Genomic DNA, 24,168 nt, shown 5'->3' on the forward strand with positions numbered 1-24,168 from the left:
GCAAAATGAAAGAAAGAAAAAAAAAGGAAGGAAGAAAACGAAATGAAAGGAGGAAAGAGAAGAAAAGAACCCAAATGTTAATGAACAGAAGGCTAAACTATGGAATATTCACACAATGGCTACTACTCAGTCATAAAAATGAATTAACTATACAAAAATTTGGTAAATGTCAGAAACACGTTCAGATGAAGAAAACAAACATGAAAGAGTACGTATTTATATTCTATTTAAGAACAGCAAAACCGAATTCTTAGAATGATAGAAACAAAACAATGATTGCCTGGGGGAAAGGAGAGGGTGTGGGTAGAACTTTTAAGGGTGGCAAAAATGTCCTACTTCTTGATTTGAGTGTTAGTTATATGGCTGGATACATTGTCAAAACCCATTAAAACTGCAGATTTAAGTTCCATGCATTTTGCTATATCTAAAGTATATCTCTTTTTTTTTTTTTTTTAAATGAGAAGGTGAGAAAAGTTCATCTAAAATTTTTAGATAGGATGGCCAGGAAATGCTTCAGTGCAAAAGTGACATCAGTTAAAGACCTGTAAAAAGTAAAACAGGTGAGTATTTGATGGAAGAATCTTCAAGGCAGAAGAAATAACAAATGCAAGGCCTTTGAGCAGGAATAACAGCCAGTTTTCAAAAAACAAGGAAAATCTTAGAGTAGGCTGAAGAAAGGAAAGACAAAATCTGAGACACAACAGGGGAAACCAGATGGTATAATGCTGGTGGGTCACAGTGAGCCTAGTTAAAGAGTTTTGTCTTCATCTTAGGACTTAGTGCACTGTGCTCAGGCAGCTTACATAAAACTTACGTAAGTAGCAAAACCAGGATTAGAACCCAGGTATATCTGATTCCAAAGCTCATAATCTTTATCACTTGGTTTTACTAACACAACATAGTTAAGTCAATATTTACTAAGTGTTTACTGGTAACTTTATATCATATTGTCTCAATCATGTATTATTCTACAAATAGGTTATAAATGTGATATAAAGATCTTCTGAATGAAATTTTATATTGTTATTTAAAAAGTTTTGCAACCAAGTAAAAATTGAACCTGTGTAAAATTATATTTAATTTATATGGTTTTCTCTCTATAAAATTCCTAATTATAATTTTGGTACATAAAACTATGCACAGTTTCATTGCCAGAGAGCATATATAGTAACTCTATGTATGCCCCTTCACTTGTTTGTCCTGTTGAATCACTTTAGTCTATATTTTTATTTTAGCCTACTTTTTTTATAGCAGTGAAGTTCTATGTTTTGTATGCACGTATGTAAAATAATGCCAAGAGCTAATAAATGGGATGGCATCAAATTAAAAGCTTTCACACAGCTAAGGAAACAATTAGGAATGTAAAGAACAGTGGGAGAATCTTTGCTAGCTACTCTTCTGAAAGAGGATTAATATCTAAAATATATAAAGCACTCAAAAACTTTACACCAAAAAAAAAACACACACACACAAATGACCCAATGAATAAGGTGGCAAATGAATTAGATACCTCTCAAAAGAAATACAAATGGTTAATAAATATGTGAAAAATGTTCAACATTATTAGCAATCAGGAAACTGCAAATCAAAGTTACACTGAGATTTCATTTCACACCAGTCAGAATGGCAGCCATCAAGAATACAAATAATAATAAATGCTGGAGAACATATGGATAAAAAGGAACACTTTTACTGTTGATGGGATTGTAAATTAGTACAACCAATATGGAAATCAGTATGGAATTTCCTCAAAACACCAGGCATGAACCACCATATGATCCAGCTATACCACTCCTTGGTATTTATCCAGAAGAATCAAAGCCATCATACTACAGTGATACATACATACCCACTTTATAGCATCAAACTATGGAACCACCCTAGGTGTTCATCAACAGATGAATGGATACAGAAAATGTGGTGTATATATACACAATGGAGTTTTATTCAGCCATACAGAAAAAAAATGAAATTCTGTCATTTTCAGGAAAATGGATGGAATTAGAGAACATTATGTTAAGCAAATCAAGTCAAATTCAGAAGGTCAAGGGTCATACATTTTCTCTCATATGGGGAGCTAGAGCGGGAAAAGGAAAAGAAAGGTGGGGGCAGCTCTCATGAAGATCAAAGGGAGATAAGTGAGGGAAAAGAACCAAAGAGTAGGAGGTGGAGAGGAAAATGCTGGGGAGTGATATTGACCAAACTGCACTGTTATATTGTGTATTATGTACACAAATTTGTAACAACAAATCCCATCAGTATGTACAACTAAAATGCACCCATAAAAAATGTGGGGGAAAAAATGCCATGTGACATGATGGAAAGAAAGTGAAATTTGGGATTAGAAGGCCCCACATTGCTACTGATTCACTTTAGATCTTCTAAGGCCCAATATTTTGGTCTATAAAATGGAAATATAATTTCTGCTCTGCCTGCTTCTTTAAGTGCTATTAAGAAAAATAATAAATCTCTCTCTTTGAATGTAGTCATAAATAACCAAATACTCCATTAATGTATGCTGTTGTGGAGAATAAATGAGGTGGAGAATAAACATTTGAAGAATCTAATGCCAGCTATTCCAGACACAAACGTAATACAATTGTATCCATAGGAATAGCAATAAAAAAGTGATAAATTTTAAAAAATACATTGTTTTTTAATTTAATCGATTTTCCCATTATTAGGTATTCCTAAATAAAACAACTAAATTTGTAGCTCTTGATTGCTACATCGATTTATCTACTGTTTATAGATTTTGATTTTATTGTTCAATATCTGATTTTATTTTTTCCTTGCAGTAATAGGGATGGAACCCAGTATCTCATGCACTGAGGTACATCTCCAGCCTTTTTTATTTTAAAATTTGAGACAGAGTCTCACTATATTAACCAGACCAGCCTTGAAGTTGCAATCTTCCTACCTCAGCCTCCTGAGTAGCTGGGATTACAGGTATGCATCACTGCACCCAGCTTCTTTGTATTTTCTTAATATAATCATGATAAAATGTATTAAAAATAAGACACTGAAGCCCTGCACAATGGCACACACCTGTAATCCCAGCTATTCAGAAGCTGAGGCAGGATGGTTCCAAACTGAAATCCAGCTTCAACAACTTAGCAAGACCTTGTTTCCAAATTAAAAACAAAAAAGGTTTGGGATTTAGCTCAGTGGTAGAGTGCCCCTGAGTTCAACTTTCAATATCTCATTACAAAAAAAAAATTAAATAAAATTAAAAAATACACACACACACACACACACCCCAAACTTCCGAATCTCCTCCAGTTCACCCCCAGTGCTATACAATATCATATCATTTTCTGTGTACACCATGACACAAAAAAAAATACAGAAGCAATGTTTTAGCCAGTATTCTACACTGAATAGATGTAGAATTCTGATAATATAAAACATTACAGGAGCAATACTGAATGCTAAAAGAAATCTACCTCTAAAAAACTATGTATCTAAAATGGCTTTAATCTAACTGGAGAGGTTAACCAGAATTTCAGAAAATTAGTGTAACCTAGAAAGAAGACTAGAAGTTTCTGGGTCAGAGACCTGACTTCAAATAGCCCTGTGACCTCTGAATATGATTCTGAGATTAGCACACGTTACCTTCTCTGATTCTTCTTTCTCATCATTACATGGAATAATACCATATATTTAGAAGAACTGTTGATGTAAAGATAATTTTTAGAAAGTAAAATGCATAATGCAATACTTGGTAAACAATAGAACTTAGTGATACTTATGAACACCATAAGTTCAATTATGTTAAAATATCTGTAAAAACCAAGGTGACCTGAAAAAAACACTAAGACAAATAAAATAGTTGATGTTAGAGTGATATTCATAATAATTGATTTTTCTTTTAAATAATTTTACATGTTATCTTGTTGCTTAGCAGTAGATATAGAATAAATCAAGAACACTTAGACAAGTTCTCGTGGAATATGAGTTGTTATCCACAATGCCTCTGTTATATTGAGGTTTTTGAAACAGAAATACAACTGTAAGGTATCATTTTTTCTTCAAAAGTTCTTCAAAAGAATTTAAAGAACATTTTGCTTTTCTCAAACTGATTTGCAAACAACTACAAATTCATAGAAAAGAATATCAAGCAAAAATCTGATATTTGTTTTACAATTAGAACATTTAATTATATGTTATTTCTGTGCTATCCTTAAGGTATTCCTTTAGCTTCTTTCTGGGCCTCATATTTCTCATTTGTAAAATGACAGAAGTGGATCAGATGGCAGGCACCCTCTAATGTTCTTTTTGCTGTAATATCCTGGAAACTTGATAATCTTCTAATAAAAAAATGTATATGGATAGTCCTACAATCTGTTATGTACTTTTAAGTGGTCCTATAACAGACTTTCACCCTGGGGATGGTTCCCAGAGCTAAAGACATTATTGTCTCTTCTCACTGAGCCAGTGGGCCCAAAGGGAACTGGAGATCTTAGAAATCCAGAGATATAACAAAATGATTAATGATTTGTAAATTGGTCTTAAATTCAAGGATGGACACATTTACCTTGGATTAGAGAAAACTAATGACTATGACTTCATTATCTTAAAATATATAAAGGCAAATATAATCAATACTATTTCTTCACTTTTACTATGAATAGATTAATAGCAAATGGAATCAATATTCAACAGGAGGAATACAGACCAGATTATATCTTTTTAACTATGAGTTTCTCAATAACTGTGGGATCCCTGAAAGTGGGGCTATGATTTATTTGCATCCCAATATCTACTACAGGATCAGGCACCTAGGAAATACTCAATAAATATATAGCAAATACACACACACACGAATAAAAGATCACTCAAATTTTTGAATAGTCAAACCACAAAAGTTCATTCTGGGAAGAGGACAGGAAATTTCTCTTCTGATACTAAATAATAATAATAATATCTACCTCACAGTGACTTATATAATGAATAGAGAGACAAAGTTTATTATATTTCAAAGTTATATCCCTGTTTTATAAAAGCCCTTAGAAATCTGTCTTAAATTCAATTGAGATGTGCCTGTAGTCCCAGCTACTTGGGAGGCTGAAGTGGAAAGATCATTTGAGCCCAGGAGTTCAAGACCAGCCTGGGCAATACTGCAAAACCTCATCTCAAAAACAAAAACCTAAAAAAAAAAAAAAAAAGAAAAGAAAAGAAAAGAAAGAAAAAGAAAAAGAAAAGAAAAGAAAAACCCTCTTCAGCTGTGATGACCTTGTCATGAACTGGCTATAGCAAAGAGATGAAGCAAACAATCTCTATTCTTCCCAGAAAATTAGTTCTGTTTTAAATATCTATTAAGCACTTTAGAGTTCTAGCAGTAAAATTCTGCTATTAGCTCAACATGGCAATTGATGAGACATGAATAGACAAGTATCTCACTTGGGTCTCGGTGCAACAGGAACACTCCAACAGGTGAAATGATTCTCAACAGATGGAGTGCAGCATGGTCATCCTTCAAAATCACTTTCCATTACCCATAGTGATTTATAATGAGGTGAGTCATTATTTTGACCTCACTTTTCATGCTATTTTCTGTCAAGGAGGTAACAATCTAAACATGGGGAGGAAAATCAATACAAGAGTCATGCTTATTAAAAATGAAGCTGTGTTTATAGAATCCAAACAAAATCTGTTTGGGCACTTTAGAGTGACATTGCATACCTGGGTCACCGACTTAAAAAAATAAAAAAACTAACTTTAAAAAAAAGAAATCTGACAAAAAGTATTGAAAGAAGCTGAAAAAAAAGTAAACCTACCTCTCATTAAATGCCCATATATAAATAAAACACAGTTCATAAAACCATATGTACCTTGATGAAATTAGAAAGTCGTATTTCTCCTTAGCCTCAAAGAGCACAATACAAAGTCAGCCAACTCAATCTCCATATGAATATTCCAAAAGTCAATTCCATTTTCTAAGTCAAGTCCATCATGTGCCCATGGTTCACAGCCTAAAATTGATACAATTAGAATGGACAGTCTTCTCTCCTGACTTCTCCCTTAAGGCGGGTGCCTGGAAAGCAGTCTCTCTCTTCTCCTTACACTGGCAAGTTAACTTTCTTAGTGTTCTCTGGATCCTGTCCTTTTAAATTTTCTTTCATAATGGGTTGGTTGCCTAGGGTGTCAGGAAACAATATTATCAAACTGAAATCTGGAACAATATTTCAAAATAAGAGAAACTTCAGTTAAGAATGAATGGAACAGGGGCTGGGATTGTGGCTCAGAGGTAGAACACTCACCTAGCATGTGTGAGGCACTAGGTTCAATCCTTAGCACCACATAAAATAAAATAAAGATACTGTGTCCACCTATAACTAAAAAAATATTTTTTTTAAAAAAGAGTGAATGGAACAGATGAAAGATTGCAGAGAAAGTTTATTCCATTGTCATCTCTGACCAAAATTTACATACAAAGGCCACTCACTAATCTAAATGTAAGGTATCATAACAAGCTTTGTAACAGTCAGCACACTATACCTATATGCTATGGTTTGGACATTCAATGATCCCTAAGAATTTGTTTTGTTGAAAGCAAGATCCCTAATACAGCTAAATTCAGAGATAGGGCTTTTAAGCAATGATTAGGCCATGGGGCTATAACCTCATCAGTAGATTAGTGCAAGTGATAGATTATTTGAATGGACTACTGGGCAGTAACTACAGGCAGGTGGGGCATGGCTGGAGGAAGTACATCCAGTCAGTAGATCCCCTGGACTTTATCTGGTCTCTGGCTCCTCTCTTACTCACTCTGCTTCCCAGCTGCCATAAGCTGGGCAGCTTTCCTCCACCTGCCCTTCCACTATGATTTTCTGCTCCACCTTGGGGCCTAGATCTGGGAGTTAGTCAACCACTATATGAAACTCTGAAACCATGTGACCAAATAAACTTTCCCTTCTCTAAGTTGTTCTTGTCAGGTATTTTGGTCACAGCAATAAAAAGCTGTCTAACACAATATTAACCATTTTTCTCAAAATTTTCACAATTTATATTTGTTTTATCTGATTGTTGGTATCCCAATTTGAAGCTCAACACAAAGAGCTGTGATAAACAGAAGAAGAAACAGTTATTTACTATAATTCAGATCAAATCAAGATTGACTTGAAGTTTCAAAATTCTATTAGGTCATCAATGGTACTAAATCACAAGGAAAGAGACAACTACACATCATGTGCCTCCTGATAGAAGTGTATACCATCACCTGTGATAGGGTCTTGCCAAAACATTTAAACCTGAATCAGATCAAATCTCCAGATATAATTGCCAGTTTACAAAACACACAGGGGCAAAGGAACATGTTAACATCACAAGCAAGCAGTCTACAAAACCCAGATTGTGAGAACCAGAGTACAAGCAACCTAGTTTTTCAATAAATAAGATACAGAGAAAAAAAAAAAAGGAAGAACTCATAGATTAGAAGTTTAAATTTTTTAGAAATTCATATTGAAATATTAATAAATACAATTATGTCTGTGATTGGCTATAAAATAATCTACTATACTGGGGATGAGGTAGGAGGACCTATAAATGAAATAAGATTTGAAGCTCAACACAAAGAGTTAGTAACTTTTGAGAATTAGACCATTCCATTCCTGTTTTGTGCTTTAAAGTATTCCACAATAAAAAGGGGTTTGGGGGTTGTTGTTGTTGTTGTTTTAACTTTGGTACAAATAATAATAATAAAATAATAACAGAGGTAGTTCAGGAGGAGGATGCCAGAAAAGATCAGGGCTCTAGCTACCTTCCATCATCCTCACTTACTCAGGGATACTAATTATTGTCAGCTCTTCCTTCTTATCCTCCTTGATGCTTCCTCCACCCCACCCCACCCCACCCCACCCCACCAGTACTGGTGATTGAACCCAGGGGCACTCTATGTCTCAGCCCCTTTTTATTTTTTATTTAGAGACAGAATGAAGGGAAAGCAAGGAATGAGAGATGGGAAAGCGAGAAATGAAAATGGAGACCAGGCAGAGATACCCAGGAGAGTTTATTTGTCAGAGCTGGGACCTTTATGGACCTTTATGGGGGAGGCTCAGGAATCAGAACTGGGCAGGTCCTGGACAGGTCCTAATGCTGGCAGTTAAGGACTGGGTTGTATGAGGGAGTGGTGAGCCCTTCTCAGAAATGCCCTTCGGTCCAGTCCATTTTGCAGAGAGTTGAGAGGAAGAGGGAGGCCTTCTGGGGGGTTAAAAAGTACCAATTTGTCAGGAGACAGAGTGGGAGAAGGGAAAGAGGCAGAACTAGGCTTTGCCAGAATAGCATTACTGTATTGCCAAAGAAGGTTTCTAATTTATTCAAGAAGGGGCCAGAAAAGATGAGGAGCAAGGGTAGTGGAGAATCAGAGACGTGAGCTGAGCAGGGAGATAGGCCATCCATATAGAAGCTCAAAAGGGAAGATGTTGAGTGGCTTCTTTGGGAGGGCTTGTAACCAAAGAAGAGCGAAGGGAAGGAGTTTAGTCCAATCTAAATGTAATTCAAGGGACAGTTTAGTGAAACTGTTCTTCAAGATCTAGTTGGTACGTTCCACCTTGCCAGAAGACTGGGGATGGTAGGGGATATGAAAATGCCAGGCGATGTTGAGTGCCTTAGCTACAAACTGTGAAACATGGGAAGTGAATTCAGGATCATTATCAGACTGGAGCGAGGAGAGGAGCCCCAATCGGGGAAGAATGTGTTCAACAAGGATGTTGGCCACCGTTGAGGCACATTTACTGGTGGTAGGGAAAGCCTTGAGCCATCCCAAGAAGGTGTAGACAAGTACCAAGAGAAATTTGTACCGCCTGACCAGGGGATATGAATGAAATCCATCTGCCAATCAGAGCAAGGGAGATGTTCCCTAGCCTGGTGTAAAGGGAAGGCAGGTGGGTGAAGATTGGAGGTAGGGTTGGTTTTTTTGGCAAACTTCACAGGAGGCAGAGAGGGTAGAGAGAAATTGTAGGTCCTCTGGAGAGAGTTTAAGGTGGGAAGTGAGAAACTGTTTAAAAGATGTGGTGTTAGGGTGAAAGAAGTTGTGAAGGAAGGTAAGCATCTGTTGAGTGTCAGGTAGGGAAGAATCCGTAGAGGAACTAGAAAGGCAGAGGACTGCAGGTAGAGTAGGCTGTCAGAGGGCGGCAGCCATCACCTCAGAGTCTGCCTTGTGGTTGCCAAGTGTCACAGAGGAGGTGTCTGTCTGATGGGATTTACAATGTGAGATTCCAATGGTAGTGGGAAGTTTTGAGGCCTGAAGGAGACCAGAGATAAAGGGGGCACTAGTAATTGAGTTCCCTTGGTGGTAAGGAATCTGCACTCCTTCCAAATAGCAGAGTGGGGGAGAAGAATGTGGAAAGCGTATTTACCGTCAGTGTAGACACTGAGAGAGCCAAAGTGAAGGCTCTAATGAGGGCAATAAGCTCAACCTGCTGATTCTATGTATTATTGGAGAGGGACGCTGCTTCCACAACTGAGGTTAGAGAGACTATAGTATACCCTGCCCAACAAACTCCCTCCAGAAGGAAGGAGGAGCCATCTGTGAACCATGTGTATGTTGCCTGGAACAAGGGGCCTTCCTGTATGTGGGAGGGATGTCGAAGAAGCTCCTCCAGAGTTTCAATGCATAAATGGGTAAGAGAAGAAGAGATGGAAGAGTCCTGAGGAACAGGGAGGAGAATAACAGGGTTTAAAGGTGAGCATGTGTGGAAAGTAAGATTGGAATCTTTCACCAGGGAAACCTGTAGAGATAAAAGGTGGCAGGCAGGTAAGGAATGTAAGCCCTTGCAGGTGAGCAGTTCCTTTAGGTGATGGGGAGCCAGGATGGTGAGTGGAGCCCCAAAGGTGAGTTTCTTTGATTCATTAGTGAGTAGAGAGGCTGTGGCCAATGTTCATAGGCAGGGGGCCCATCCCTGAACAATAGGGTCAAGACCTTTTGACAGATAAGCCACAGGGGCAAAGCTTGGCCCTAGCATGTGTACGAGGACCCCTAGAGCAAATCCCTGCTTTTTAGCCATGTAAAGGTGAAATGGGTGTGGGAGAGAGAGAGACCAGGGGCCTGGAGGAGGGCCTGCTGGAGCCTGGTGAAGGACTTTGTAACAGAGTGCAATAGGGGTTCAGAGAGTGAGCCCTGGGCTGCATCACATAGAGGTTTAGCCAACTTAGAGTAGTTAGGAATCCAAGCTCTGAAGAATCCCGCCACACCTAGAAAAGAATTTCTTTCTTAGTAGAGCGCATTGGTATATTAGTGATAAGGACCTTTCTATCAACCATAATGGCTTTGTGTGTAGGGGTCAGGAGGAGGCCTAGGTATGTTATCATTGCCAAGGAAAGCTGTACCTTGGATGGAGAAACCCTATAGCCATGGGTAGAAAGGAAGTTAAGAAGTTTACAGGTGTCCTGATGACACCTCAAAGGAGGGGCTACAAAGGAGGTCATCAAGATACTGTGGCACCAAAGACTGAATGAGATGCTAGGTCCTTAGCTAAGGCCTGTCTGAAGATATGAGGGCTGTCCTGGAACCCTTGGGGGAGAACTGTCCGCGTTAGCTGAGTGGAGTTATAAGACTCAGGGTCTGCCATGTAAAGGTGAAAATGTCTTGAGAATCAGAATGGAGGGGAACAGAGAAGAAGGCATCTTTCAGGTCTAGTATGAGAAGTAAGAGGTCCCAAAAGGAATGGCGAAGAGAAGGGTATAAGGATTGGTTACCAGGGGATGGATTGGGATGACCACCGAGTTGTTGGAATGAAGGTCTTGGACCAAGCAGTAGGAACCATTAAGTTTTCTTACTGCCAAGATGAGGGTGTTATAAGGGGAATGAGTAAATCTAAGGAATCCCTGTCACAAAAGGTCTTGAATGATTGGCTGTAAGCCTAGGAGTTTTTGCTGGGAGAGTAGGCATTGTGATTGGGCCAGAAAATGGAGGGGTCTTTGAGACAGATGTGAATGGGCTTGTGGTGTGAGGTGATAGAAGGACTTGAAACATCCCAGACAGTAGGGTCCACCTTGGAAGGGGGCCATGGTAAGGCACTGGCAGATGGAATAGGCGATGGTCCCAAGGCAAGGGTGAGGATCAGGGGAGAGGCAGGCGAGTCTGGATAGAAGGATATATGAAGAGAGAAGGAAAGCATAGCCCCCAACTTTATGAGGATGTCCCTTCCCATAAGGGGAATAGGGCACTGTGGAATGACCAAAAAGGATGAGTAAAAATTAGAGAGCCAAAAGCACAAACAAGTCTAGGTGTCTGTGAGGATTGGTAAGGTTTACCCTCTACCTGGACAATAAAGGTGATAGAACGAGTAGTAGGCCCCCAGAACTCCTTGAAGACTAAATATGTAGCCCTGGTGTCTAGGAGGAAGGAGACAGGCCTACCTGAAATACACAGTTACCCTGGGTTCCCATGATAGTAGTGATGGTAGTGGTCGGGTGACGGGGACCTGGGCCTTGTCAGTCCTCTGAAGCCAGTCCTAAGAGTTGGAAAGGGGAACCAGAAGGACCAGAAGGCTGGGAGCCACTACAGGCTCAGGGACAGTCAACGGCCCAGTGTCTCTTCTGATGGCATTTAGGATAAGGGTCCAGAGGCTTGCGAAGCTTAAGACAAGTACAGGCCCAGTGACCTGTCTGACCACATTTAAAACAGAGTCTGGTTGATCCTGAGGGACTCTTCTACGGTCCAGTGGAACCAGGGTCAGATGCTAAGGCCAGATGGACAGCTTGAGCGAGTATCTGATATTCCTGCTTCTGGGCCTTCTCATCTCTCTCTCGTTACACATCTTAAAGGCCACTTCTAGAACCTCAGCTTGTGGAGTTAGGGGCCCCCTCTCGAGGTACCTTAGTTTGGCCTTAATATTGGGGAAACTCAGGGAGAAAAAGTAGGTCATTAGTAGTGGTCTCCCACCTGGAGTCTCAGGATCCAGATTAGTATATTGTAATAAAGCCTTGGTTAGGTTGTCTAAAAATGTTGAAGGGTTTTCATTCTTAGCTTGGAAGAGTTCCTGGAGTCTTTCATAATTGATAGCCTTATGGGCTGCCTTTCTAAGTCCTGCCATAAGGTAAGTAATGAATTGGTTTCTCCGAGTTACTCCTCTATGCAAATTATAATCCCAATTGGGGTACCAATCAGGGATTTGCTTCAGTGTCAATCAGATGGGCATGGGAGGTCTGATGTACCTCATTAGCATAATTTCTAACTTGCTCCCAAACTCGCCTACGCTCCTCTGGTAGGAGGGTGTTAGACAAGATCATATGGACATCATGGAAGGTCAAATTATATGATGGAGTCAGATATTGAAACTCTTTGATATATGTGGTAGGACTTGAAGTCCCAAGCTGCTTTTCTGTGAAAGATCTGACAAAGAGAAAGGTACATGAACCCGGATTACACCATCTACCCCAGTCACCTCAGGTAGAGGACACAGAGATGCGAGTTGAGCAGTGGCAGTCCGTGAGCGTGTGGCAGGAGGAGGGGCCGAAGGGACAGTTGCTATGGAGGCTTCATTAGAAAGAGAATTGTGGTATGGTGGGGGCTCATCCACTTGGTCAAAGGAGAAGGAGAAGGAGTCCTGGTAGGATCTTGTGTCCCTTTGGAATCAGGCGTAGGGGAGGTGAGAGCTAAAAGGACTTGTATAGGAGAGCAAGAGTTGCAGAGAGAGGGCTTAGAATGTAGAAAGGAGAAGGCCTAAATGTATGATATCTCTTTCCATTTTCCTGAATGCTCACAATAGTTGAAAAGATCCCTGATAAGACTGGGATCTAAAGTGCCATTAAGTGGCCATGTAGAGTCATTATCCAAATGATATTGAGGCCAGATATGATTGTACAAGTGGAAAAGTTTTTCGCAGTTTAGGTCTGGAATGAGAGAGAGAGACTCTAGATTAGCCAGGAAGCAGCTTAGGAGACTTTGAGAGGGAATGGATGAGGAACCGCACAAGGTGAGAAGTAGGAGGTGATTTTAGAGGTGGGGCATCCCCCAGTCTCTAGTATCACCAAGTCAAAAGGACGATTACGCTCAGGGGTTGTCACCACTGCTGGGTAAGCATTGAGGCAGGAGACTGAAGAGGCACTTAGGTACTTGGGCACCTGGCCAGGACTACGCAGTAGGGGCAGAAGCCCGTAAACCAAGGCTGAGAGGTAGTCTCACCAGGAACAACTCACAATCATCCTCGGTGATTTTTTCCTCAAAACCCTGGACCCAAATAAAAGACCACCTACAGACTCAGTCCACAGTAGGGATCAGCCGGAGCTGTGAAAGCTACGGCTGGAGGTGCCCCCAACCACATGGTAACCCTGGGAGTGCTGGATGATCAACTTCCCAGGACCTGTAAGTCGTTTAGGTCAACCAGAGACAGGGGTCTTACCTGAAATGTCCAGTGGTGGGTGCAGAAAGGACATTCAGCAGAATGGAGGGCCTGGTCCCACAATGGAATCTAGATTGGTGCCCGTGGATGCTCAGTGACTCTCAAAGAGGGGAGCAGGCACACTAGGGAACCTGATCCCAGATTTCGGCACCAAAATGAAAGGAAAGCAAGGAACAAGAGACGGGTAAGCGAGAAATGAAAGATGGAGACCAGGCAAAGATACACACGAGAGTTTATTTGTCAGAGCTGACAAATAAAGGCCATCTCTCTATAGGAGAGAGAGGCAACACAGGCCTGAGTTCTGGGACTTTTATGGGGGAGGCTCAGGAATCAGAGCCAGGTGAGTCCTGGGTGGGTCCTAATGCTGGCAGTTAAGGATTGGGTTGGTATGAGGGAGTAGTGAGCCTTTCTCAGAAACCCCTTGAAAGAGAAAGGGAAACCTTTTCCTTAAAATGGCAGCTATCACTTAAGATGGCCATCCAGATGCTAATTATAAATTATAATTATAAAGGGTATCATTAAATTGCCAAGCCTAGCCTAAAACTTAAAATCCTCCACCTCAGTCTCCCAAGTTGCTGAGATTATAGGCATGCCCCAGTGCACTGGGCAATAAAAACATTACAAAACAAAATAAATAAAGTGGATCATTAGACCCAAAATTTATACATAAAAGCAGACATATCAAGGCTGTGGCTCAGTGATAGAGTGTTTGCCTAGCATGTGTGAGGCACTTGGTTTGATCCTCAGCACCATATAAAAATAAATAAAATAAAGATATTGTGTCCATCTACAACTAAAAAAATTAAAAAGAAAAAAAAGCCAGATATATCATGGATATTCAGAGTATGGCATTGTAAAATATTTTCCCAAATTTGTATTAGATTGAGTCCAACAGATTGTATTCATATTATAACATTTAAATATACTAGATACAAAACCATTTATAAACTTTTCATAAACCTATTCAAAACTACAGTTAAATACCATATTTCATTAGAAATCATATACATATTAATTTTCAATATTGAGAACTAAAACTCCAGGTTTCCAAGTCAAGTGCCTCACGGGAAAAAAAAAAAATCTGCATGCCTGATAAAACTTCAGGCCCCTAAATTTACTCAAACCCATTACAGTCAAAGATCTAAGAAACTATTTTTTTAATTAGACTTCGAAAGCAGAGGGAGAAAACACATTCACAGACAACAATAACAACAAAACAAACTGAGCAAACCATGAATTATCACTCCTAATGAAGTTTCAATTCCTAGTCCAATATGAAATTCGGATCAAGATCTTTAATCTGGATTTATTATTACTATGTTAAACCACTAAAGATCTATTTGAGACTCCAAGACCCATCTTTTACCATGTAGAGAAGGTATAAATATGATAATTTTCATCCTTATGGATGAATACCGATGAATACACAAATACTGATAAATATAATACTACACCAACATCCAAGAATCAGAAGGATGGAATAGAAAAATCACCATGTAGCCAATTTCATATTGCAAGTAATAATGGGAACCAGCTATTCTGCAGACCATTCTCAAAATTTAGTTTAGTTTCTAAAATATATCTACTGTTCAGTAAAAAGTAACAAAAAGCCCAGCATCAAGCATAGAGAAAACATTCAATAAATAAATATGAGAATAAATGGCAGAAGAAACTGTTTATTGGCATTAACCTCCCTAACACTTCTCTCTCAAGGCTGCCTTCCAGTGAAAATACAAATGAATGGAAAACAGAGCAAACCAGACTGGGAAAAATAATAATCTAACCTAACTCACCTAGCTAATCAGCCTATCAATAACTGGGATATAACCCTTCTGTCCCTAGTTAATATCTAAAACATTCTTAACTCATAAAGTTAATAACCTAGAACACTCTTAACTCATAATAAAACCACTGTAACTAGCTAGAAATCAGCTTTCAAGGAGCCCGTCATATATTTAAATTTAAAGTTTAATTTAAGTTTAAATTATAATCATATTGAGAAAAGAACTTTTATTTTTCTTACGGAAGTCAACAGAAAGACTAATTTTGTTATACTTAATAAGACAAAAAAAAAAATACACCTTTATATAGCCTCCAAATAACATCTCTCTTCTGAAATTGCTTGTTCAAAGGTTATAAATTACCAAATCCGACAGTCTTTTTTCAGGCCTCCTTCTCAATTTCCTTATGCTACTCACTTTAACATTCCTCAATATCACTGTACTTTCTGGGTTCTCTTCTCTATTATAGTTTCCTATAACTGCTATAACATGTCACCACAATCTTGGTGGGTTAAAACAACAAAAACTTATTATTTTGCTCTCAGGAAGTCAGAAGTCTAGAAGCAGTTTCGCTGGCTAAAGTCAGATTGCTGGCTCCTTCTGGAGGCTCTGAAGAGAGAATCTGTGTTCCACTTGCCTGTTTCAGCTTCAAGAGGCCATCTGCATTCCTTGGCTCACTGCCCCTTCCTCAAACCACTCCAATCTTTTGCCTACTTTCACTACTTCTGATTCTGCTCTCTTGCCTTCCTCCTATATAGACTGTTGTGATTAATTGGACTCACCTAGGTAATCCAGGACAATCTCCTCATCTCAACATCCTTATTTTAATCACACCTGCAACATTCTTTGCCATGTAAGGTAAAACACCCACAGCTTCTGTGCATTAGGACAAGGGCACATTTGGGGGCACACTCATTAGCCCTACCACATCCTCCAATGGCTTTAACTTGAATTTCTATATCTTCTTCCTACCACCAAATAGTGTTTCCTACTTTTCTCTTTTTATTTTCTCTATACTCAATGCTTCAACTCTCACCTCTATCTCAAATATGAGAAAATCAAAGTCTAGACAGAACAATGTCTTGCCTTGATTCACATAAAGGCCAAAAGGGTATATCTACTTGGATGTCTTCAGAGCACCTCAATTCAGTAATGGACTGAATCCTATTTCTATCTGAACAATACAATTCTTTCAAACTTACAGGCTACAACTGTATTACTCTTTTTGTCATGTTCATTCATCTCTGTCCTTCCATTCATTTTGAAACCCAACTGCAGCTTCATAGTCTTAAAATTTTGCTTTGGTTGGGTTACATCCCTGCTCAAACCCAAAAGTTCTCTACCAAGAAATCCATCAAGCCTTCTGAGCCAATGTTTGAAGTTCAAAGTCCCCGATGATGTCATCCCCACTCTCATCTCAGACCTTCCAAAAATATCCATTAGGATTTCCCAGTGTCCTCAGCCTATACACCATACTCCTTCCTATTTCTTTTCCCACATTGATTTACTGTCCTATACTACCTTCCTTAGTTCTTCTAGTTATGTGCACATCCTTGTGTATGTATCATAAAATCAGCAATTTGAGTACTGAAGATTTTTGTCTGTCTCCAAGTCAGATCATAAATTTCTTGAGAGTAGAAAGTCTATCATATATACTTTAGCACAGACTAACAACCTACCTTGAGACATTCAATAGAAGCTGTATATGAAGAATCAAATAAAATTTCTAACAAGAAAAATATATAGCTAGGCACAGTGGTGCATGTCTGTTATTCCAGCAGCATAGGAAGCTGAGGCAGGAGAATTGCAAGTTCAAGACTAGCCTCAGCAACTTAGTAAGACCCTAAGCAATACAGCAAGACCCTGTCTCAAAATAAAAAATAAAAAGACATGGGAATGTTTCTCAGTGGTTAAGCACACCTGGGTTCAATCTCTGGTACCAAAAACAAATAAAGGAGAAGAAGAAGAAAAGAGAAATACATTATAGCACATAAAACTATTTTTAAAAATACTTGCAAAGCATATTTAATATGGGAAAATGACTACAAAAAATTAAGTGAAAAAAATTAGATAAAGTGTTTGTTTTCAACTTTATAAACATATTCATTTATATACTTATGTATACTTAGTATAATGAACATTCAAGAAAAACATCTGAAAGGAATATAATAAAATGTTACTGGTATTTATCTCTAAGCAGCCTGATTTTGATTCACTCTAAATTTTTTCTTTAAACTTTCATTTTCTACATTTGTTTTTTTTTTAAACAATGAAAGACCATATAGTCTAGTAAGAGGGAGTATAAATATAATATCAAAAGCATGGACTAACATTATAGCCAAACCACTTGGACTTAAATAAATTCTAGCTCTGCCACTTATAATCTTGGTGGCCTTGGGCAGTGTCTGTTTCTCCAACTCTATAAAATCCAGACAATAACATAAGTACCTATCTCATGAGTTGTTCTGAGTATTACATGTGAGTTAATAAATTAAAACCTTAGAATAGACTCTGGCTCAGAATAAATCCTACAGTATATAAGTAGGAGCTACCAATACTACTATTGCTGCTACTACTATTATTGCCAGTATCATTACCAAACGATTAAAAAACATATGACTACAAAACTATTAAAACGGCTTTTACAAAATGGTCAATATTGAATGTAGGCAAGGATGCGTTATGGACTGAATATTTGTATCTCCTCCTAATTCATTTGTTGAAATCCTAAACAATGGTATTAGAAGGTAGGGCCTGTGGGAGGTAATTAGGTCATGAGGGTAGTACCCTAATCCATGAGATTAGTATTTTATAAGAGGACACACAAGAATCTGAACTCACTCACTCTGCTCTCTACCATGTAAGAATGGAGTAAGAAGACATCTATCTGCAAACCAAGAAAGAAGAACTTCACCAAGAACTCTGCTGCCATCCTGATCTCAAGATTCTCAACCTCCAAAACTGGGAGAAATGAATGTCTGTGTTTAAGGCCCACATGTTTTGGTACCTTGTTATAGCAGCACATGCTGACTAAGACAGAATGCAAAGCCAATAGAATTTGTACATTGCTGTTTTGAATGCAATGGTAAAGCTACTTTGGAATATTGTTTGGCAATTTCTTAAAAACTTAAACATTCATTACCACATGATTGAGTTATCTCACTCCTAGGGGTCTAACAAAATGAAATTTTTAAAAAATGTTCACACAAAAATATATGGAAATGTTTGTAATAGCTTAATTTATTATTTCCAAAATCTGGAAATAACTCAAATATCTTCAACCATGAATAGATAAACAAACTGTGTACACCCATATGGTGGAATATCACTCAACAGCAAAGACCAACTATCTATTGTTAACAACACAGATGAGTATAAATGCAACACAGCAAAGGAAAGCAGACAGATTCAAATTCGATCTACAAGGCATTGTGATGACAAGGGTAGAAAATTTTTGAATGGCTGCCATGGATTAAGGTAGTAGATGGGGCTGGCTACAGAGGAGCACAAAGAAATTGTGAGAGTAATGGTAAAGTTATACATCTTGTATAGTAGAAGTTACAAACTTTGTCAAAACTCATGAAACTCATAATAAAAAGGGTGAACTTTACCACATATAAAGTATATCTTAATTTTAAAAATTTTTAAATGAAAATAAATAATGACAATTTTAAGTTACCAACCCCTTACCTTCAGCAGAATTATGCTTACTCTACATAGATGGACAGCTGCCTATTTCAAAACACAAAGAATATTCTAAAAACTCAAATTGCAATATATAGTTACTTGATAGGACTTTAAGAATGGGGAAGAAAACTTTACCTAGGGAACAAATGAATTTCATTTGCAACTGTACTTAAAAAAAAAAAAATCCAGGAGAACCTAATATCTAAATCTTGCTTTGAAGTCTACTATGACATGGGAACTTGAACTAATATACAGCAAGGGGCCAGGGGCCCAACACAGTCTGATACATTGTATCAACCAATCTGAAGAGGTAAGCTACTACAATAACTGATGATGAATAACTGTTGTAGATGCACAAGAGGATTTTCTGAATCCCACATTGCCATGGGTCCTGACACTAAGCAAAATAAATCAATACTCAGGGTAAGGCAAAAGTCACTTTACAGATGAAATTATAAGAATAAATAATGAGTTAGGAATAAAAGAGAAAGGAATAGAAGACAAATTTCATTTTCACACAAGTTAACATACATAGCATACTATTTGACATTGAACTCAGCACATTGCCATCTTCATCTTCTGTCTCATTCTGAATATAAATGGCTCTGACTATTCTCCTCTCTTCATCTGCTTCTAGCTCTACCTCTCTTCCAGAGAAATATGTAATTTAACCTCCCTGAGACTACAAGGTCAGATTGAGGTAGCTCTAAATGAGAGAGGCTACTATGGATTGAATTCCAGCCTGGAGTGACCCAGCAGGTCAAAACTTGGACCCCGAGACCACTACAAAGCCAACGTTCATTTCTAAGTATAGAATCATTCTAACCTCCGTGGTATCCCTCTAAATGAAGACTGGTCAGACTGGGCTGGTGACAAGATCTATGTGAACTGACATCAGAATCCCTCACCACACCCAGCACAGATAAAAGTGCCAATCTAATATATGCTGAAAGAATAAGCAGGCAATCATTTTAATGAATTTAAGAAAATCTCCTTTCTGAAAGCAAGCACTTGCCTTTTACAACAACCCAATGATTTGGTAGATATAATTCCTAAAAGTCTCTGTGTAGGCCTAGAGCACCCAAGACTTTAATGCTAAGATATCAAGATATCAATCTTACTAAATAAACAAAATTTTAAAGTACCAGTCCACGTGAAATTATTAGCATACACTTTTCTTCTTTGTAATGTGTTTACATAAATAAAATGGATATTTCTTTGTGAGGGAAAATAAGTGTTTTCAAGGTATATACAATCAGATTAATAACTATCAAACATACCAAATCTTAATTTATTTATTCCCCAAAATGTAGTTAGTCTTCCTCAGTTTCCAACACTTTCTTCAGAGTTGGTCTAACCTTTGAGTTAGGTCTTATCCCCATCTATTTCAAGTATTATTAATAGGCCTCCTGGACCTTGTTATCTTTGACTCAAGCACCTCGTGGTCTCAGCAAAGGCTGCCAAAAAAGAAAGGTCTCTTAAGTCAAAAGTAGCATCACAGCTGCAGTAAGAGCAAATTGTCTACTGTTTCCTTGTAGAAAAGGAGAAAAATCATTCCCCAATATTACATGGGGGTTTCTTCCAAGATGACAATTCACAGTTGATCAAGTGACCATGGCCAAAACAAAGGAAAGAAAGGAATCAATTATCCAGATAATGCACACCATATTTATATAACAGGCAGATATTTTAACTAAATAATTCAGACGTTTTTTACTACTCACTCTCAATGTTGCAGAGGTGAATCAGTAGTAAGGTAGGTGGCTCAGACTGGCAGCTCCATTCTTTGTTTTTTTGTTTTTTGGGTTTTTTTAGTTATAGTTGGACACAATACCTTTATTTTGTTTATTTATTTTTATGTGGTGCTGAGAATCGAACTCAGGGCCTCCCACATGCTAGGCGAGCGCTCTACTGCTGAGCCACAACTCCAGTCTCCCTGCCCCCCACAGCTCCATTCTTATGTTCTGAAAATCATCTTTTATGTACTTTAAAAGTTCTTCAGATTATGGAAAAACATATTGCAACTCTTTGTAAAATGATTTGTCAAAGTTTCCAAGATAATGGAGGCTTGTCTTGATTCAAAAAGATGGTTTTTCAACAGAAGATTGCTTTGACCTTAAATCTTTGAGTATATTAATTTTTAGCTGAATTCATTTGGTATTGAATATACGTATTCAGTTCAACTCACTACCAGTCCTGCAGATGTGAAGAAATGTTTATAATGCATTTGCAGGTCATCCCTTTCCTCTTCTATTTCAAGAAATTACTGCTGGGTGCAGTGGTACACACCTGTAATCCAGTGACTCGGGACTCTGAGGCAGGACAACCACAAGTTCAAGGGCAGCCTGGGCAACTTAGCAAGACCCTGTCTCAAAATAAAAAATAAAAAGGGCTGGGGGTTCAGGTCAGTGGCAGTATACCCCTGGATTCAGTCCTCGGTACTGCATGAAGGGGCTGGGAGGGGGCGGCGTGGAGATTGATTAAATGTGAAACACGTACCGAGATGTTGCACTTCACAGTTGGGAGTGGTAATGAAAGAGAGAAGGAAAGGCACCAAGGTACTCAGTCTCAGTAGAAGGGCTCAAAAAAATCTGAAATGGTAAGATCTACCATGAGTGACCTCAAAGAAAATGCTTTACTCAGAATGATATTAAAATGAGTATGGGAAGAACCAGACTTAGCTAGCTAGCACAATCACTTTAAAAGAAACAGATTACTGAGTTACACTAAAAAGAAGGGTGGTTCAATAGAAGGGTGGTTCAAAAAAGGATTAGAAAGCCAGATTTCATTTTTCTATCCTCTAGAACCCATAAAATGATTTCCAGAATCCAAATCTCAATCTCCTTCACATCACGGATACATTCAAAAAATAAGAATTAACCTTTCCAAAATTAACCTCAGAAATTTGAAGTTTAAAATTTAACTTAGGATCTATCTTATTTTATACCCAGTGACTTATTCAGTGGTATATAGAGCTCTGCAATTTAAATCTGAAAAATCCATACCTGCAAGCAATTTTCTCTTTTCTAACTTGCACTAGTAACAATTTTTCTGGACTTCAATTTCCTTATCTGGAAAATGGGACTAACAACTTACTTGCCACATTTAATTCAGAGAGTCTCTACTGAGGTTCACATGAGGTTGGCCTTATGAAATCATTTAAACCTCAAAGCAATATACAAATATTGGCTGCTGAGGTGCACCACTGTTGGAGGCAGAAAAAAAATGGATTAAAAATAGGATGATAAGTACCTTAAAGAGAAGGGCTTCAAAAACAGCAAGGAGCAATTTTAAGCCATTGGCCATACGTATTTAGGGAAGTGGTTTGACATAAAGACATGTTTTCTGGTTTGTTTTTGCATTTTTTTAAGTACTAGAGATTAAACCCAAGGCCTCACACATGCTAGGCAAACATTTTACCACTGAGCTATATCCCCTGCCCTTTTTATTTTATTTTGAGACAGGTTTCCGCTAAAGTTGGCTGCCCTCTGACTTATGGTTCTCCTGCCTCAGCCTCCAGAATGGCTGGGATTACAGGAGTGCACCACCACGCCCAGCTTGAATTATTATTTAGAAGTGGATTCTCATGCAAACACATTCACTTTGCACAGACAGCAAGAGAAAAATAAGGAAGATTAAGAGTGGGTGTCCAGCTCTCAGTCACCAAAATAACTGATAAAGTTCACTTAGGGAAAGAGGGTGGAGTTACTTATAACAGCAGGTATATAGAGAATATTGTTGCATAAGTGAGAGAAACAAAAGTGTTATTACCAACCATAGAACTGTCAGGTCATCTACAATCATACACACACACACACACACACACACACACACACACACGTTTCTAGAGGCTTTAGAAAAAAAATTGAAAGTCTATTTTATAAGTATCAAACAGAAGGGCTTCCTTAGCTTAGTTCTCCACATGAAACCTGGGGGAGGTAGCATTGCTGGGAAGAAAATATGACACCCATAACAATGAGGTCAAGGGTGTTCTAGGAGCTATAGCCTGGAGAAGATACAAACTGTTTTTTAAGCACTGCAAATCAGCCAAACAAGGTGTGGTTTCAGAAGATCTGCTTACCTTAACCCAGTCTAAGAATTTATTCTTTAAGGGACCTAGGTTATTGGATAATGGGGCCACACAAACACAAAACTGAATTATCTGCAAGAACATCAAACAATGATACTAACTATGCATATAAGTGACACTGTTTGTGGGCACACCAACAAGATAGAAGGGAAGACGACTAATCTATAGGGATAACACCATGGACCAAATCACCAGTAACCATGACAACCCAAGTTGGAGGGAGGGAAATACAAACACTGACCAAACATCAGGGTGACAAAATTCCTTCAGGTAGGGACCCTGGGGTAGGAAAAAGACTTGATTAGTGGAAGAAGATGACCAATAATGAAAGTGAGTTGGCCGAAGAGGCAGTGTCCATACAGGAGGTCTCGGAGGTGACACTAATACTCTCCACGAGGCGAATCACAGGGCTAAGGGCTCGTCCGTAGGAGACTGGACGCCTATATGACCGAAAAGGTAGTCACCTGGTGCAGGGCTGTCAAGCCGTCCACGTTGACGGTGTTGATGTCCGCACCTCTCGTCAGAAGCTTTTTCACCTCGTCCGTGTCCCCGCTAGAGCAGGCAGCCAGAAACACAGCGCCGTCTTCGAAGCGGACCCTGGGGCTCCCGCGCCTAGTCTGTGGCTGCCGCCCCGTGCTTCGTCGCTCCGCCGGCTCCTGCTCTGTCAGCGAGCCCCGCCAGCGCCGCAGCTGCTCAGCCCGCCGCATTCGCGCCGACTCTGCCCGCTTCCCGCCCAGGTGCTCCAGCTCCGCCATGGCTCCGGCCTGGGCAGGTGCTGCCAAAACTACCACCACTAGACTGTTTGTGCGGCTTGGGTTGCCGCCGCTGCCTCCCACAGAGCGCTTCAGCCGGGAGCAGAAGGCGGAGACCACAGCACCGCCATCTTTACTTCTCCCGCCACTAGCACCGCCCGCGCGCTCGCTCGGCTTCAACACGCAGGCGCTGCCCTGGCCTCGGGTCATCACGGGAGTTGTAGTAGGAGACGCGCCCTAAGGGCACCCCTTCGCCGAAGGGAAACTACATATCCCTGGATGCATCAGAAATAAAAGCGAGGACCGGCTGTTTCCCTTCTTCGCCAGGGGACCCAGCGGGGTCACCTTTGCCCTAAAGCTGGAATCGTTTCCCCGACGTGCGTCAGCGTCTCCCTCTAGGCATTTTGGGAGTCGTAGTTTATTCTTGTTATGACTACTAACTAATCTTACTTTGGGAGTGGAATAAATTACACAGTAAGTGCAATAAATACTCCCCGAAAGATTTGATTCCA

General features: G+C 39.2%; 1 protein-coding gene across 11 annotated transcripts in view; it reads right to left on the reverse strand.

Moving 5' to 3' along the window:
• PPP1R12B (protein phosphatase 1 regulatory subunit 12B) overlaps nucleotides 1-23,962 on the reverse strand; it is a gene marked incomplete at its 3' end in the record, with an annotated part of 222,463 nt that extends 198,501 nt beyond the window's left edge. Inside the window, exon 1 of one of the 11 annotated variants that reach the window (XM_081298885.1) lies at nucleotides 23,369-23,959. In XM_081298885.1, the coding sequence (XP_081155011.1) occupies nucleotides 23,369-23,866 (498 nt within the window). In that variant the 5' untranslated portion in view covers nucleotides 23,867-23,959. Of the gene's footprint in view, nucleotides 1-23,368 lie in introns of all 11 variants that reach the window. The other 10 variants (XM_081298884.1, XM_081298888.1, XM_081298883.1 and 7 more) reach the window with 10 other exon arrangements.
• Between the last annotated feature and the right edge of the window lie 206 nt (nucleotides 23,963-24,168).

The sequence above is a fragment of the Spermophilus citellus genome, assembly GCF_964194105.1.
Source record: "Spermophilus citellus genome assembly, chromosome: 6".
Lineage (NCBI taxonomy): Eukaryota > Metazoa > Chordata > Mammalia > Rodentia > Sciuridae > Spermophilus > Spermophilus citellus.